General features: G+C 41.5%; 1 protein-coding gene across 2 annotated transcripts in view; it reads left to right on the forward strand.

Moving 5' to 3' along the window:
* The window catches only part of LOC122801581 (erythroferrone-like), a 370,321-nt gene that overhangs the window by 307,119 nt on the left and 46,137 nt on the right, over positions 1 to 17,065 (forward strand). For both annotated transcript variants that reach the window (XM_044071025.1, XM_044071024.1), the window contains exon 7: positions 17 to 92. In XM_044071025.1, coding sequence (XP_043926960.1) covers positions 17 to 92 — 76 coding nt within the window. The remainder of the gene's footprint in view (positions 1 to 16; positions 93 to 17,065) is intronic.

Genomic DNA, 17,065 nt, shown 5'->3' on the forward strand with positions numbered 1-17,065 from the left:
CCTGTTTTTTTTCCAGCTCCCTGAAGACGATGATAGGAATAAGCGGCAGCACTGTCTTCACAGCATCTGTCACTGGAACACTTTATCTACAGGTAACAAAAAAAATGAAAAACCCTTACTCCCTTTTCACATTAGATGAATTTTTAATTAGCGTGCAAAATGTTCTTGGTGATGCTGTAAGTACTTTTTATACAAAGATGGTAACACTGCTCTGAAACATGCTGGTTGTCCAGCCTTAGGTCCAGTGATCCTTTAATAGTATATTCTATACCTCAGTGCCTCTGTCAATGTATTAAGGGATATTATATCATGGATCCTCTGCATCTCAGTCCCTTTGTCAATTTATTAAATGATATTGTATCATGGGATCAACTGTATCTCAATGCCTTTACAAATGTATTAAGCAATAGTAAACTGCAGATCACATCATTCAGTCAATTAATGAGTAGGTGTCATTATGATAAAAGGTCTTACAATCGTATCCCTTCTGGAATGAAGCCTAACTACTGAAAAAAAAGAACAAAGAAATCATTGAACTGTTGCTGCCATTCCTGTATTATTTTTTGTAATTTATTTTTGTCATTTCTGTGAGTTATAGATGATTCATTCTTCCCCTTCAAAAAGGTGGCACCTCAACTTAACATACTATCACCCTATAGCTATCCTATCCTCTTTGTCCAAAGTTCACATTCCAATCTTCAATCCCTTATTATTCAACATACTCACCTTTCCCCATCAAAACATGTTTTTCCTACACCATAGTACCCCCTCTGCCCTTCTCTCCATTAACACTGTTAACTTAAACAGAAACGCTGGCAACATTGTATCCACCTTTTTCTTGACTAGTCAAAAGCATTTGACACCATCCCTTACCACCTTTTCATACAAAAACTTATTAATTTAGGAATTGCAATCTCTTTCCTTTCCAGCAGGTCCCAACTGATCAATGGCAAAATTATTTCTTACATTTCCACCCTGTATCAGTCAGTCAGAGCCACAGAGGATCCATCCCCGGGTCCATTTTCTTTAGCATCTTTATTAACAAACTTTCGACAGCCCATCAAACCACCTCTATTGTTCAGTACCCTTACAACTCCACATTTAGCTGTTCTTCCCCAAAAAACTGACACTCTGCAAAAAATAATACAAGAATCTTTCACCTCAATAGAAATACAACTATCCAGCTTACAGCTATGCCTCAGCCCTAAGAAATTCAAATGAATTATTTTTACCCCCAACCAATTTGAAGGCCAAAAAGCGACTTTCTCTATAAACTCCTCAAACAAACTAAAATTGAACTTGTTAAGCATACAAAACCCCTAGGAATCTACAGAGATAAAAATGTGTAATTTGATTACTACATTCAACTGATAGTTATGAAAATGGAAACTAGGCTTCCAGTGCAGAATAAAGAAATAATTACCTGACTGACACTGCACATAAACATAAAAAATCACCTGACTAACCCTGCACATAAACATCGTGCTTTGACCTTCCCTCTGCCCATAGTCCTCTACTCCACATACATACTCATCAATTTACAGATGACTTAGCTGCATATGTTACAGCAGTGTTAGAACAATATAGCCAAGTTCATTGCTAATGCCCCTGAAAGAGCTCCAGTGGCTTCCTTACATACTCCAACTTCTTACCATCCAGAACATTATCAAAAAACCACAACACTGTCCATCCCTTAATAATATTCATTCACCCTTACAAACCTGCAAGATCTTTAGACTCTACATAGGTTCATAGGTAAGTGCTAGGCTATCGGCCCAAGGGCCTAAGTAAGCCTAGCCAAAAAGGTACTCTGGCTTTTGCCACCCAAGAAAATTATTTTCCTGTGCCCCTGTCAAGCAGAGCCACAGAAGTGACCTCTCCCCAGGGTGTATTTCCTATTTCCCATTCACTCATCAAGTTTTTCTTGAAGAGTGCTAATAAGGAGCTTTGTTTGATATAGATAGGTAGTTTGTTCCAGAGTATGGGAAGTCTCTGGGACAGGAATCTATCCCTCCAGCATGTCCTGTTTATTGTGGTGACAATGGTTAGGTCCCTAGAGTGCGTAGCTCAGAGGGATTGGAATTTCTTTAGGTGTAGCATGTCCAATCAACTCTTATTACTAATAACAAAAGCTAATACTTCTACCAGCAACTCTATCTCTACTCGAACTATGCATCTAAACTCTGGAACTCTGTTCCAATTTCTGTTAAATAAAGCTGCTCACTGCAATCCCTTGAAACACAGCTAAAGTCTCATTTAATAAAATCATGGCTCTGCTTCTGCTCTTCTCCTGGCTAAGTGCTCTCAAAATAAATCCAACTCATATCATTCGTTTTTTATCTATTAGATGCTGAAATCTATTCCTAGAGACAACTACTGTCACTTTCTCAACCATTTCCCTAAATCTTCCATGTCCATCTCTATTCCTCTTCCTCCCATATAGAATTTTCTGCTCTCCCAATATTTTCCAACTACATTACCCCAAATATTACCACTCACTACTAGACAACAGCTATGCCTTTTGTGCTCCTGTCAATGCTTTCATATTCTCATTTGTTCCTCTGCTGTAACCCACTAGTATTACAAATATATTTCAACTTGTTTTATTTATTTCAACTTTTATCTCTTGTATTGCTGTTTTTACATCTAAAATATTTTGTACATTAAAAGCAGTCTTTACTTAACTTGTACTTTCTTTATACCAATCTGCCTTCTTTTATAGGGTTTATAATTAATTATAAATCCTGTCTGTAAATTATTTTATTGTGTACTCTATTATGTAGAGCTTTTCTCCCAAGGTCTCTAGTGAAAATGGGTCCTGCTACCAAGACAGACTTTCACATTACTGCAAATGGCATAATGGTTAAGGTGTTTACTTCACAGACACAAAGTACAGGGTTTGACTTTCACCTTGGGAAGCATGGCTAGGCTTAAACACCCCTGCCCCTGGGTCATTAGCTTAGTGATCACCGATGATCAAGCAGTAAACAAAGCAAATTACTATATACCTATACAGAAATACTCTCTTACACACACACACACTCACACACAATTTGAATTTGTAAAATGTAGCAACTGCCTTTTAAACCTACTGATTTCTTTGAAGCTTACCTCAGTTTAGCTAATATTTTTGTCACTTTACCCAGCTATTAGTAACATTGACAAACTGTTCTAACTCAATATATATCTCCCTGTAATATACTGGATTACCAAATGGCTCAGTGAAAGACACCACTAGTTTAGAGTTAATGGCACACTATCCTCCAAGAGACATGTCAGCAGTGATGCATCCATGGCCTCTGTTTGCAATCACTTTTTTATATCTATTTATTTGATGTCAAATCTGGCATTAAAGAGTTCTGGATGACCAAAACAAGACACCTGCAACAGTTGGAAAGACCACAGAAGTACCTCACCAAGAGGATCACTGGCCTCAAACAGATGCCCTATGCAGTTCGACTGAAGAAACTCCAGCTGTACTCGGTTGCATACTGTCTACTCAGAGGTGATCTCTGCCTGACATACAAGGCCATGTCCAACCCAGAACTGATGGACATGCTCCACCTAAAGAAAACCTTATCCCCTCAAGCCACACGCTCTAGGGATCTAAACCTCACCACAACAATAAATGGGACGTGCTGCAGGGATAGATTCCTGTCCCAGAGACTTCTCATGCTTTGGAACAAGATCCCAATCTACATTGGGCAGAGCTCCTCGCTAACATTCTTCAAAAGAAACCTTGACGAGTGGATGAGAAACAGAAAGTTTACCTCAGGGATCACTTCAGTGGCTCTGCTGGACAGAGACACAGGGAACTAATCTAAGGGGGTGGCAAAAGCCAACACATTCTGGCTAGGCTTATAAATGCCTTCGGGCAGATAGCCTAGTACCTAGCTATGAACCTAAGTACACAGATTACTGCAAACATGGAGCCCACATCAGGTTCCTTAGAGACATTCAGATCCTCCAAGAGGGCCTAATTTGTACAAATTCATAGTGTTAGGATCACTATCTAAAGGTGAACACCAAAAATGTATCATCATGCATTTGGGTGAACAGGAACTCTCGCACACTTATCAGCTACACAACTTAGTCGATAACGAACTCTCCTTTGACGACCATGTATTCTCTCTCTCATTAAAGGACCACTACGGGCAAACAATGAAAAAACATATATTTTTTTATCTTGCTATGATTTACTGCACTTCCTAAAGCTGCCTGCAGCAAAGTAAGTGCTCATTCCTAATTTTATTTATTTTTTTTCTCTTGTCTGTCCTCATGGGGGCAGACATTGTGATTCCTTTGGAAAGCTATATCTGTCTCAATGCACAGACTGTGAGAACAAATAGCCCTACCATTTGTTGTCAGACTAGACTTCCATTCACTTAGAATGGACCACCTGAAAAAAATGCCAAGTTTGAGAGTCTGCAGCTCATGTGTCATTGACTGGTACGTGCGGAGTTTTACAAATGTTGTTCCTATTGATGTACTACACATTCTCTGAAAGAAACTTGCAAAAGTGTCAACAAATTACTGAGATAAAAAAGACTTTTCACAAGGAACAGTTTTGCAAGTTTCAATTCCTGGCTAAGTTACTCCTCCCATCTCCCCTCCTTCAGTGGGCTACAGTCTCATATTTCCAGCTTGGGTAGATTCAACTATTTTGTCAGCTTTGCATGACAATAGACATAAAAAAAAATCACAGCCTGTTGTGCCACTAAAACTGTTCCCTTATATGTCTCTTCACTTCTGAATAGCATTTCCCCAGGAATAAAAAAAAAAAAAGCACACACATCAGTCCAGAGTTTGGGCCAATCTATCCATTTCTTAATGTGCACAGTAAACCATTCAGTTTATAATGTGTTCTGGCTGCTGACATGGTTATCTTTACATAGTTATTCTCTTATAGCATAACCTGAACTTACGGTATTCAATGCCAAGCTTTACAGCAGTTCACAGTTTCTTAACAATGACCTCCCAAGCCTCTGATGTGACCCAGTACTTTGTCAATATACTGTAAATACATAGATTAATACAAATATGTGTGCACATATGACACGCACAATAATACACACATACCATCATTAAGACAAGATAAATGCAATATAAATCATATCAATAATAGTTATGATTTCTAGTTTATGACCCTGTTTGTCTATGGAAACTTCTTTTTGAATTTATGTTCAAGCAGTTGTATATTTGTTGTATATTATCTTGTTTAATTGTTTCTCAATATTCTAACCACTGTGTATGCTGCATCAATTGTAAAACTCTGATTTTTCTATGCTCTTTGTACAAAATAGCTATGTTTGTATAATTTATTTTTATTATTTTTTTATAATTGTTTACCATGTATCTGGAGCTTTTCTCCCCCAGCCTCCGCTGAAAATGGTCATCTTGTGTCCAACTAAAGTCGGACTAACCTGGTAAATAAATGGAAAATAAATAAAAAATAAAATATACTAAGAAAATCAATCAATATACCAAGAAAAATCCAAAACTTAAGAAAAAAACACAGAAGGAAGGAAAATGTTTCCTTGATGCTGTCATGAAAATCAAGCTCACTTATTCAGATATTATGGGCAAACATATATATATATATATATTATAACATATATTATATATTAGGCAAAACAACGTACCCAACACACTAGTCATAGGTGACTCTATAGTCAGGCACACTGATGTCCCACTTACCAGGCTAAACAAGGAGAAGGTTACTGTCAGCTGCTTGTTGGGTTCCAGGATCTGCCACATAACCCATGCACTCAGGTCACTCCACAACCAAGTACAAATATGACTCTGTCATTGTCCATGTTGGTGTGAAAGACCTGAGACATGCCTCCCTGGGACTACATGAAAAGAGACATGGAAAAAATGGTCTGCACCTGTCGCCCATGGGATTCCGGATACTGGCTAAGGCTCTTGCCGTCCCTGTAGTGCCTTTTTTAGACAAGTTTCAAATGTAACAGGAACAGGCAAGCAAAAACTGAGGGTAATGCTACTCAGTGCTAGAAGTCTAAATCTCAAAATGCACTCACTCAAGGCACTCCTTAAAATGGAGAACATAGATACCTGTGCAGTGACTGAGACCTGGTTCAAGGCTCCAAAGAGCACCCCTGCCCTACCAGGATATAACTCATACCACACTTTTCGGCCACGTAACCTGGACTGGAACACCAAAGGTGGAGGTGTGCCCATATTCATTAAGGATATTCACACCTCCAGGCTAGTTGCTCAGCATAATGCATCCGAGGTTATCCAAGTGCAACTAACTCTGGTCAAAACCGCAATCTAAATTGTAGCTTGCTACAGATCCCCCATCATGTCCCACTCCTCTTTTCTTGATATACTGGAAAATATTAGGGTTCAAACACCCTAATAATGGGTGATTTCAACTACCCCACCATTAACTGGGAAAACTACTCATGTACCAATTCCTTCGCTCAACGCTTTCTGGAATTCATAAATTCCAGTGCCCTGGATCAACTTATCCATACCCCCACCAAGGGCAACAATATCCTAGACCTAGTCATTACCAACATGAATGACCGGTGTTCCACACCCAAAGTCAACTCCTTGTTGGTCAGATCCGACCATAAGCTAATCACCCTAGATATCCACATCCCGCCCCCACCCCACATTAAGGAAACCACGGTAAAAAATTTCTCCATAGCCAACTTCATGCTTCTTAAAACAGAAGTGGCAAACTTCATGACACCCATGCAGATGGCCAATACAGTTACGACTGCTGAATCCTACACAAATGCACTCTATAAGCACTTACATGAGTGCATGGAGCATGCTATCCCAAACAGAACCAAGAAGCTGTCCTCCAAAAAAAGGAAGCCAATCTGGTGGTCCCTTGCCATAAACAAACTGTACAACAGAAGGAAGAAACTGTTGTAAAAGAGAGTAAAATCCCATGAGTGGTGGAGATCCCTGGTCAGCCTCAGTAAGACGCTGAGATCACTTATAAGAGCATCCAAAGCTAGGTATGAAAATAAAATCGCCACTGATTCTAAGGACAACCACAAAGCATTCTATACCTATGTCAAGAATCTCAATGGCAACACCCAGATCTGCTCTGAGTTACAGCACAACTGCATGAAAATTACAGAACCAACTGATATTGCCAACATTCTGGCAGATAGCTTCAGTGCTAACTTTACCACCCTCTTACACCCTAAAGGGCCCATATCTATACAGGAAGAATGCAGAGTCCCTGTAATCACAACTACACAGGTAAAAGCTGCACTCTCTAAAGTCAAAAACACAGCATCCATGGGACTGGACAACATCCCAGGCTGCATTTTACATGAACTTCAGAATGAACTGGCTCCCCACCTAAGCACCATGTTCAATCATAGCCTCACATCAGGCTTTGTGCCCACAGCAACAGTTATCCCACTCCACAAAAGGGGAGCCACCACTGATCCCGGGCATTATCGTCCTATTAGCCTGATGAGCTTGGTCTGCATGGCCATGAACGTATAGGTTCATAGGTAGGTACTTGGCTATCAGCCCTGGGGCCAATACAAGCCCAGCCAAAAAGGTACCCTGGCTTTTACCACCCAAGAAAATTATTTTCCTGTGCCACTGTCGAGCAGACCCACAGAGATGATTCCTGGGGTGAATTTCCTATTTCCCATCCAATCATCAAGATTTTTCTTGAAGAGTGCTAATGAAGAGCTTTGTTTGATATAGATAGGTAGTTTATTCCAGAGTATGGGAAGTCTCTGGGACAGGAATCTATCCCTCCGGCATGTTCTGTTTATTGTAGTGACAAGGTTCAGGTCCCTAGAGCGTGTAGCTTGGAGGGATTGGGATGTCTTTAAGTGGAGCATGTCCAAAAGCTCTGGGTTTGACATAGCTTTGTATGTTAGGCAGTGATCACCTCTGAGTAGGCAATATGTGATGTAGTAAAGCTGGAGTTTTTTGAGACTGTCTGTGTAGGGCATCTGTTTGAGGCCGGTAATCCTTTTTGTGAGGTATTTCTGTGGCCTTTCCAGTTGTTGTAGATGTCTTGTGAGGTACATACCAAAAGGGGCGTTGTACTCTATAATGGGTCTAATGAGTGATGAGTAGAAGGGAACAATTACCTCTTTTTTTTTCTGGATGAGAAACCTTTTGTGATGAGGTATGCCATGCAGAAGGATTTCCTGACTATTGTGGCGATGTGATTATCAAAGGAGAGAATACTGTCCACCTGTGTCCCAAGGTCTCTTATCACACTTTTGGTGTTAAGTATACTACCGCCTATGTTGTAGTTCATGGGTACAGAGTTTTTACCAAAGGGGATGACAATGCACTTTTTGGCATTGAGCTTGAGGCCATGGCTTTGACACCAGGCATCTGTCTCAGTGAGGCCCTTTTGTAGGATGTCCACATCATTAGGAGTTTCAATTATGGCTCCTAGTTGCAGTCATCTGCAAACTTCATTAGCCAAAGACCTTCTGTGTTAGCCTCTACTTCAGAGAAGTAGATACCAAACAGGAGAGGACCCAGGACTGGACCCTGTGGTACTCCACTTGTCACTGGTCTGAAGTCGGATTTGGAGTCTGTTACTTTCATAGTATGGGTTCTGTCAGTGAGCCAGTTGCCAACCCATCTTGTGACATAAGGATTTATACCTAGTTTATTGAGTTTATCTATAATTCCAGAGTGGGGGATGGTGTTAAAAGCCTTGGCAAGATGTAAATAAGCTGTGTGAACCACCTTACCCTTGTCTATGACTTTGGTGACTGCTTCAAAGAAGTCTGTCAGGTTTAGGAGACATGATCTGCCTTTTACAAACCCGAACTGGGTGGAGTCCAGAGTTTGGAGATTACCAATGTCTTTGTTTATAAGTTCCATGACGATACGTTCCATGGCCTTGCAGACCAGGCTCTTAAGGCTAATGCGGCGGTAGTTCCCAGGGTCCATGGTGGGTCCCCCCTTGTGGAGTGGGATAACCGTCGCTGTGCACTATTCAGCAGGCACAAAGCCTGAGGTGAGGCTATGATTGGAAAAAAGGAAACAGCCTCTGCAAGGCTCGAACCCAGGACCCTGCACACCATAGCCAAAGTGATTTACCACCAAGTCCTGTCAGATATCATCATGGAAGTCATAAACAAAGACATCGGTAACCTCCAAACTCTGGACCCCACCCAGTTCAGGTTTGTGAAAGGCAGATCATGCATCCTGAACCTAATCGACTTCTCTGAGGCAGTCGATGAGGCTAAGGTGGTTCACACAGCCTATCTTGACCTCGCCAAGGCTTTTTACACAATTCTCCCATTCTGGAATTACAGCTAAACTCACTAAACTAGGTATAAAACCTTGCGTCACAAGATGGGTTGCCAACCGACTTACTGACAGAACCCACACTGTAAAAGTTGCAGACTTCAAATCTGACATCAAACCAGTGACAAGTGGAGTACCACAGGGTTCAGTCCTGGGACCTCTCCTGTTTGGTATCTACTTCTATGAAGTACAGGCTACCACAGAAGGCCTCTGGCTAATGAAGTTCGCAGATGACTGCAAACTAGGAGCCATAGTCGAGTCCCCAAATGATGTGGACATCCTACAGAAGGGCCTCACTGAGACAGATGCCTGATGCTAGAGCCATGGCCTCAAGCTCGATGCCAAAAAATGCATTGTCATCCACTTTGGTAAAAACTCTGTACCCGTGAGCTACCACATAGGTGGTAGTCTACTTAACACCGAATGTGTGATGAGACCTTGGGACCCAGGTGGACAGTAGTCTCTCCTTTGATAATCACATCGCCACAGTAGTCAGGAAGTCCTTCTATGTGGCACACCTCATCACAAAAGGGTTCTCATCCAGGAAAAAAGAGGTCATTGTTCCCCTTTACTTGACACTCATTAGACCCATTATAGAGTACAACGCCCCTTTTGGAATGTACCTCACAAGACATTTTCAGCAGCTGGAAAGGCCACAGAAGTACCTCACAAAGAGGATTACTGGCCTCAAACAGATGCCCTACACTGACCATCTAAAAAAAACTCCAGCTTTACTCCGTAGCATATCGCCTACTCCGAGGTGATTTCTGCCTAACATATAAAGCTATGTCAAACCAGGAGCTGCTGGACATGCTACACCTAAAGAAATCCCAATCCCTCTGGGCTACACGCTCTAGGGACCTAAACCTTGTCACCACAATAAACAGGACATGCTGGAGAGATAGATTCCTGTCCCAGAGACTTCCCATACTCTGGAACAAGCTATCCATCTTTGTCAAGCAAAGTTCATCATTAGCACTTTTCAAGAAAAATCAAGTGGATGGGTGATGCTCGACAGTGGCACAGGAAAATAACTTTCTTGAGTGGCATAAGTCAGGGAAACATTGGCTAGGCTTACTTAGGCCCTTAGGCCGATAGCCTAGTACCTACCTATGAACCTAATTATTAGACTAAATACAATATTATGTAGTATTGAAATGTGCTGACATAAGGGTGACAGTTCATTATTTACCCATAAAGCAAAAGTCAGAGTGGAAAAGTTCAAATAGTGGATAAAGAGGAGGAGGGGAAGAGAAGAAAGAGTGAGAAAAAGTATTTGTTAGAAGTAATAATTAGGGTAGATATGGGAGGCAGGAGAAAAATATGAGTAAAAGCAACATTACAAGTAAGAGAAACGAAACCAAGGAAAAGAAGAAATTACATGGACAACAAGATTTACTGTGTGTGTGTGTGTGTGTGTGTGTGTGTGTGTGTGTGTGTGTGTGTGTGTGTGTGTGTGTGTGTAGTGTAAAAGAACTATAAAGCAAATCTGCACTGATACCTACTTGCTGCCCTGCTGAGGGGGACACTTGTGTAAGTGCAGTGGACTGGCTCCAGTAGGAAGGGATGGCAGCATAACTCTCAACATTATAGAACAAGAAATCTGGACAAGGCCATAAATAATAGGGGACAAAGGCCCAAAAATGGGACAAGTTATAAATATTGCACTTACAAACTTAGAAAGTTGATAAACAGGTTTTGCATTAGAGTGAATTTTCTTAAGGATATGAAGTCTGAAAATCAAATGCCTGTCAACTTTCTGACTTTAGTGTTCAATGATTTGCCAGTGATTTGACAGAAAACTGCAGTTTTATGAAAAACAGACAAAAAATCTGGACTTTCTGCAAAAATCTGTACTGAGAGATACGGATGGGAGTCTTGAACCAACACCCATCAATCATTTTCATTTGTTTGCCAAAGCAGTGTTTTGCAGAGAGGTGGGAAAAGCCTTAAATTTGACTGGTATGTTGTGTGGGTGTGGGTAGCTGTGTTTGTGGAAGGTGCAGGTGTGCCTTTGTAAGTGTGGTGCGAATGTTGTGGATTATGAAATGGAGAGATTAAGAGTAAAATTCTGCTCAGTGAAGTCCCTAGCAATTTCATCACTGCTTGATTCAGGCATATACATTCCCCTGTGTTTGTCAGTACTATGTTTGAGTGCATTGTTTTGGAGTGTAGTTTCACTGCTACAGCTGCTGCTACTCTTTCAATACAAGTATCTGCTTTGGAAGTTTTCTCCAGGAGTCTGTTGCTGAGAGGATGAGAGACATGCTACTACAGGTATACAACTAAGACAAACTAGATAAAGCAATAGTAAAAAAAGTACTAGGTCACATCAGAGGCTTGGGAGGTCATTGTTAAGAAACTGAGAACTGTTGTAAAATGTATCAATAAATACCATAAGTTCAGGTTATACTATAAGAGAATAACTATGTAAAGATAACCATGTCAGCAGCCAAAATGCATTATAAGTTGAATATTTTACTGTGCACATTTTAAATGGATAGACTGGCCTAAACTCTGGACTGATGCGTTTGCTTTTTTTTTTTTTTTTTATTCCTGGGAAATGCTATTCAGAAGTGAAGTGGCATAGAGACATACAAGGGAACAGATTTAGTGGCACACCAGGCTGTGATTTTTTATGTCTATTGTCATGCAAAGCTGACTAAATAGTTGAATCTAGTAAAGCTGGAAATGTGAGACTGTAGCCCACTGAAGGAGGGGAGATGGGAGGAGTAACCTGGCCAGGAACTGAAACTTGCAAAACTGCTCCTTGTGAAAAGTCTTCACCTCAGTAATTTGCTGACACTTTTGCAAGTTTCTTTCAGAGAATGTGTAGTACATCAGTAGGAACAACATTTGTAAAACTCAACACATACCAGTCAATGACACATGAGCTGCAGACTCTCAAACTTGGCAGTTTTTTTCAGGTGTTCCATTCTAAGTGAATGGAAGTCTAGTCTGACAACAAAAGGTAGGGCTATTTGTTCTCAGTCTGTGCCTTATGGGACAGATTTGGCTTTCTAAAGGAATCACGATGTCTGCCCCCATGAGGGCAGAAAAAAATAAAAACAAAATAAAATTAGGAATGAGTACTTATTTTGCTGCAGGCAGCTTTGGGAGGTGTAGTAAATCATGGCAAGATAAAAATATATGTTTTCTTCATCGTTTGCCCATAGTGGTCCTTTAAGAAAATTTTCTATCTCACCCATCTGACTACTAAGGGTGTCTCCTCTCTGTTAACAGACATCATCATTACACTCCACTCATCCTTTATCAAGTCCACACTAGAACATAATGTGCCCCTTGGTATGTACCTGCCACAAACGCCTAACCCTACTTGAACACTCCAGCAGTTCTCCACCAAAATAATCTCAAGAATGAGCTCCTAAATTGCCCAAAGCATCTAAAAGCCCTCATTCTTGACTACTTCCTACAGATTCGTACTGGGTGTTCTATGCCTGGTATACAAAGCTATAAATAATCGGAGTCAAAGTAAACTTTATTGTCATTCAGACCTACCCACAAAGTACAAGTTAAGTGAAATTATGTTGCTTTGGTTTCAAGTGCATATATCACATATAACTACAGAGAATAATAAGGACATATCAGTACAGTAACATATACATACACTAAACAAGACTGACAAGACCTGAGATACCTCTATAACACTGGTAGCAGCCTTCATCAGATATTGCACATGTGGAAAAGCAATTATTGCACAAAGTATACAGAACAGGTTCATAGGTGTTTACTTGCCTAATGACCCCAAGGGCCTTTTTAAGGGGTCTATATTATCATATCACACGTTCAGAAGAGTGAATGACAGATAATCAACCCCATGTAAGTGAAAGCTTACAACGTTGAAACTTCAGAACAGCGATTATTTTCCAATGGAAAACAATCGCTGTTCTGAAACAAAAAAAAAAAACAGTAAAACATTACTTAATGTGGGGGGGGGGCCCACACCCCCCTACTTAAATATACCAACTCCGAGATCGCACTACAGTGCCAAAAAGGCAAAGTAGTGAAAGCGGCCAAACAAATTCTTTCCCAGGGAAAGAATTCACTGAAATGCCGCTTCGCTATTTTGCCTTTTCACGCTTTACTGTTCGACAAAGACGCATTTGACAACCTGCGGCTGTGACGGTGTAATAGGGAACCTTTTTAAGCCTAGCCATGAATCCCAAATCTCTGACAAGTTCTAATATCCTTGATATGTGTACGCATGGGCCTGGGAGATGAACCATTTACAGGTTATCTGTGTCCATTAGAGACAGAGGTGCCAAACCAGAGATGAATTTCTGGTTTCCCATCCAATTGTCCAAGTTGCATTGAATTGGGTTAGGGAGGAACTCTGCTTCACATGGATGGGGGGGGCTGTTCCACACATGGGATAGTCCCTGGGATACATACCTATGTCTCCATCAGGTCCTATTTATATCACAGGCAAGGTTTATGTCTTTAGAACGGGTAATTCTAGTGCTGTTTGTTTTGTGGATATGCAGGAGGTCCATCAGAGTGGATCTGATACTGCCCTGTATGTCAGACGTAGATCTTCCCTCAAAAGCCTGTAGGAGACAGTATCAGTAGGGCCTTGAGGTGGTCTGCGTAGGACATTTTACTTACGCCCTGTATTCTTTTAGTGAGGAACCTATGTGGACATTCCAATTGTTGGATATGCCTGGTGAGGTACATACCAAAGGGGCAACTGTATGATAGGTCTGATGAATGCCGAGTACAGTGGAACAATGACTTCCGTGGACCTAGATGCCATATCTTTGTTTATAAGTTGTGCAGCATAAAATGATTTCCTCACCACTGTAGATAAGTGACAGTCAAAGGCTAGATTACTATCTATGTGTGTCCCTACGTCCCTGACTTCTGGGTCAACTCTAAGGGGTGTGTTGTCAATATGATAGTTACCAGGGATGCATGACTTCCCAAAGGATACTATTATGCATTTCTTGGCATTTAGTTTTAGTCCATGGCTCTGACACCAGTTGTTTATCTGTGTCAATCCCTCCTGGAGAACATTTGTGTCAGTATGAGATTCAATGACAGCTCCTAATTTGTAGTCATCTGCAAATTTAGTCAGCCAGAGACCACTGACATTGGCCTTGACGTCTGAGAAATAAATGCCAAAAAGGAGCAGTCCAAGGACTGATCCTTGAGGGACACCACTTGTGATTAACCTCTTTTTAATGATGGACTCCCCAATTCTAACTTCCTGGGGGCTGTATGTGAGCCAGATTTCACCAGCTGACATACGAGTTTGTACCTAACCTCCTGAGTTTGTCAATATTGCCTGAGTGGGGTATTGTGTCAAATACTGTGGCCAGGTTAAGGTAGGCAGTCTGAACGATTCTGCCCTCATCCATTGCTTTGGTGACCTTCTCAAAGAAATCCACCAGGTTGAGTAGGCATGATCTGCCCTTGACAAAACCAAACTGGATTGGGTCCAGTGTCTGGAGGTTTACTATATCTCTGTTAATCATCTCCATGATAATTCTTCCCATGGCTTAACATATAAGAGTAGTGAGACTTATGGGTCTGTAGTTTCCAGGGTCTGTAGATAGCCCACCTTTGTGCAGAGGGATTACTGTTGCCCTTCTCCATTCATGAGGCACGAAGCCTGTTTGGAGGCTACAGTTAAATAGTAATTCCAGATCTCTGATAGGTCATGCTTCATGCTATTTTGAATGCATTCTGGGATATTGTCTGGGCCAACTGATGCAGTGTTCTTGGTCTTAGAAAAAACATTAAGAACCTGTTCCCTAGTGATAGTAGGGGGAGTTATATTTGATGTTATTTCCTGAAGGAAGGCTGATGGGGAGAGAGTGGTAAAGTTGGAGCTGAATTTATCAGCCAAGAGGTTTGCTATATCTTCTGGGTCAGTATAGGTGACCCCATTTACAATGGGCTCTGCACACAATTGGGTATTTGAGGTTGTGGACATAGCTAAAGAATGCTTTGTGGTTGTTCTTGGCCTGGAAGGTCAAACTTAACTCAAATTTAGCTTCGGTAGACTTTATTTGTCCTCTGACTTGTTTCTTTACTTTGATGAGAGTGCTTTTATCCTGCTGGGTGCTGCACCTCCTAATTTTTGCCATGATTTTCTTCCTCCTGTTATACAGCCTATTGATTTTGTCAATAATGGAGAACATTTCGTGAAGGGCCGATCTTGTCTCCTGAACCTGATTGACTTCTTCGAATCAGTCTCCAGAGCTGTGGACGAGGGTAAGGCAGTCCACACAGCCTATCTGGACCTTGCCAAGACCTTCAACACCATCCCCCACTCTGGAATCATAGATAAACTTACTAAGCTGGGCATAAATCTCTACATCACTCGATGGGTTACCAACTGGCTTACTGACAGAAGCCAGACTGTAAAAGTAGCCGACTCCAATTCCAGCTCCAGACAAGTGATAAGTGGAGTACCTCAGGGTTCAGTCCTGGGACCGCTCTTGTTTGGCATCTACTTCTCTGAAGTACAGGCCAACACTAAGGGACTCTGGCTAACAAGTTCGCAGTTGACTGCAAACTGGGAACCATTATTGAATCCCCAAATGATGTGGATATTCTACAAAAGGGCCTTACATAAACAGATGCTTGGTGCCAGAGCCATGGGCTCAAGCTAATGCCAAGAAATGTATAGTTATCCCCATTTGGGAAAACCATGTACCCATGAATTACCACATAGGTGGCAGTACACTAAACACCGAAAGTGTGATGAGAGGCTTAGGGACACAGGTGGACAGTGGTCTCACCTTCGATAACCACATCGCCACAACAGTCAGGAAATCCTTCTATGTGGCATACCTCATCACTAAGGGCTTTTCATCCAGAAAAAAGGAGGTCATTGTCCCACTGTACTCATCCCTCATTAGACCCATTATAGAGTACAATGCCCCATTTGGTATGTACCTCACAAGACATTTGCAACAGCTGGAAAAGCCACAGAAATACCTCACTAAAAGAATCACATGCCTAAAGCAGATGCCCTATACTGACCATCTAAAAAAACTCCAGCTATACTCTGTCGCATATCGTCTACTCAGAGGCGATCTCTTCTTAACATACAAGGCCATGTCAAACCCTGAGCTGTTGGACATGCTCCATTTAACGAAATCCCAATCCCTCAGAGCCACACACTCCAGGGATCTAAACATTGTCATCACAATGAACAAAACATGCTGGAGGGATAGGTTCCTGGCCCAGAGACTCCCCATACTCTGGAATAGACTGCCCATACATGTCAAGCAGAGCATCTCCTTGGTGCTCTTCAAAAGGAACCTTGATGATTAGATGGGAGATAGGAAATTCACCCCGGGGATCACATCATTCGCCCTGCTAGACAGGGGTCCAGGGAAGTAAATATTGTGGGAAGACATATCCATGGAATTGTTATGGCTAGGCATGTATAGGCCCTAGGGCCGATAGCCTAGTACCAACCTATAAACCTATGAACGTATTTCACCAGGGTGGCTTATTTTTGAGTTAGTTCTGTACTTCTTTCTGGTGGGTACAGTTGTCTCTATGCAGCTATTAACATGCTTGTAAAGGGTTTCTGTGAACAGTTTTGCATAGGCGGCAGTGTTCTCTGGGTTTATGGGGGCTTGACATTTTGCCAAGTTCTCACTTAATAGCAGGAGGTTATCCTTAGAATGGTTCCTGAATATTCCAGATTTAGCTGGGGGTCCAGGCTTTATTTTTACTTCGAATGAGACCATTTTGTGGTCTGACCTTACCAGGGAAGGCATTACAGTAAGGGGTGTGCAGC

The sequence above is a fragment of the Protopterus annectens genome, chromosome 5.part0 (assembly GCF_019279795.1).
Source record: "Protopterus annectens isolate FY-2018-M chromosome 5.part0, PAN1.0, whole genome shotgun sequence".
In the NCBI taxonomy this organism is placed as follows: domain Eukaryota; kingdom Metazoa; phylum Chordata; order Ceratodontiformes; family Protopteridae; genus Protopterus; species Protopterus annectens.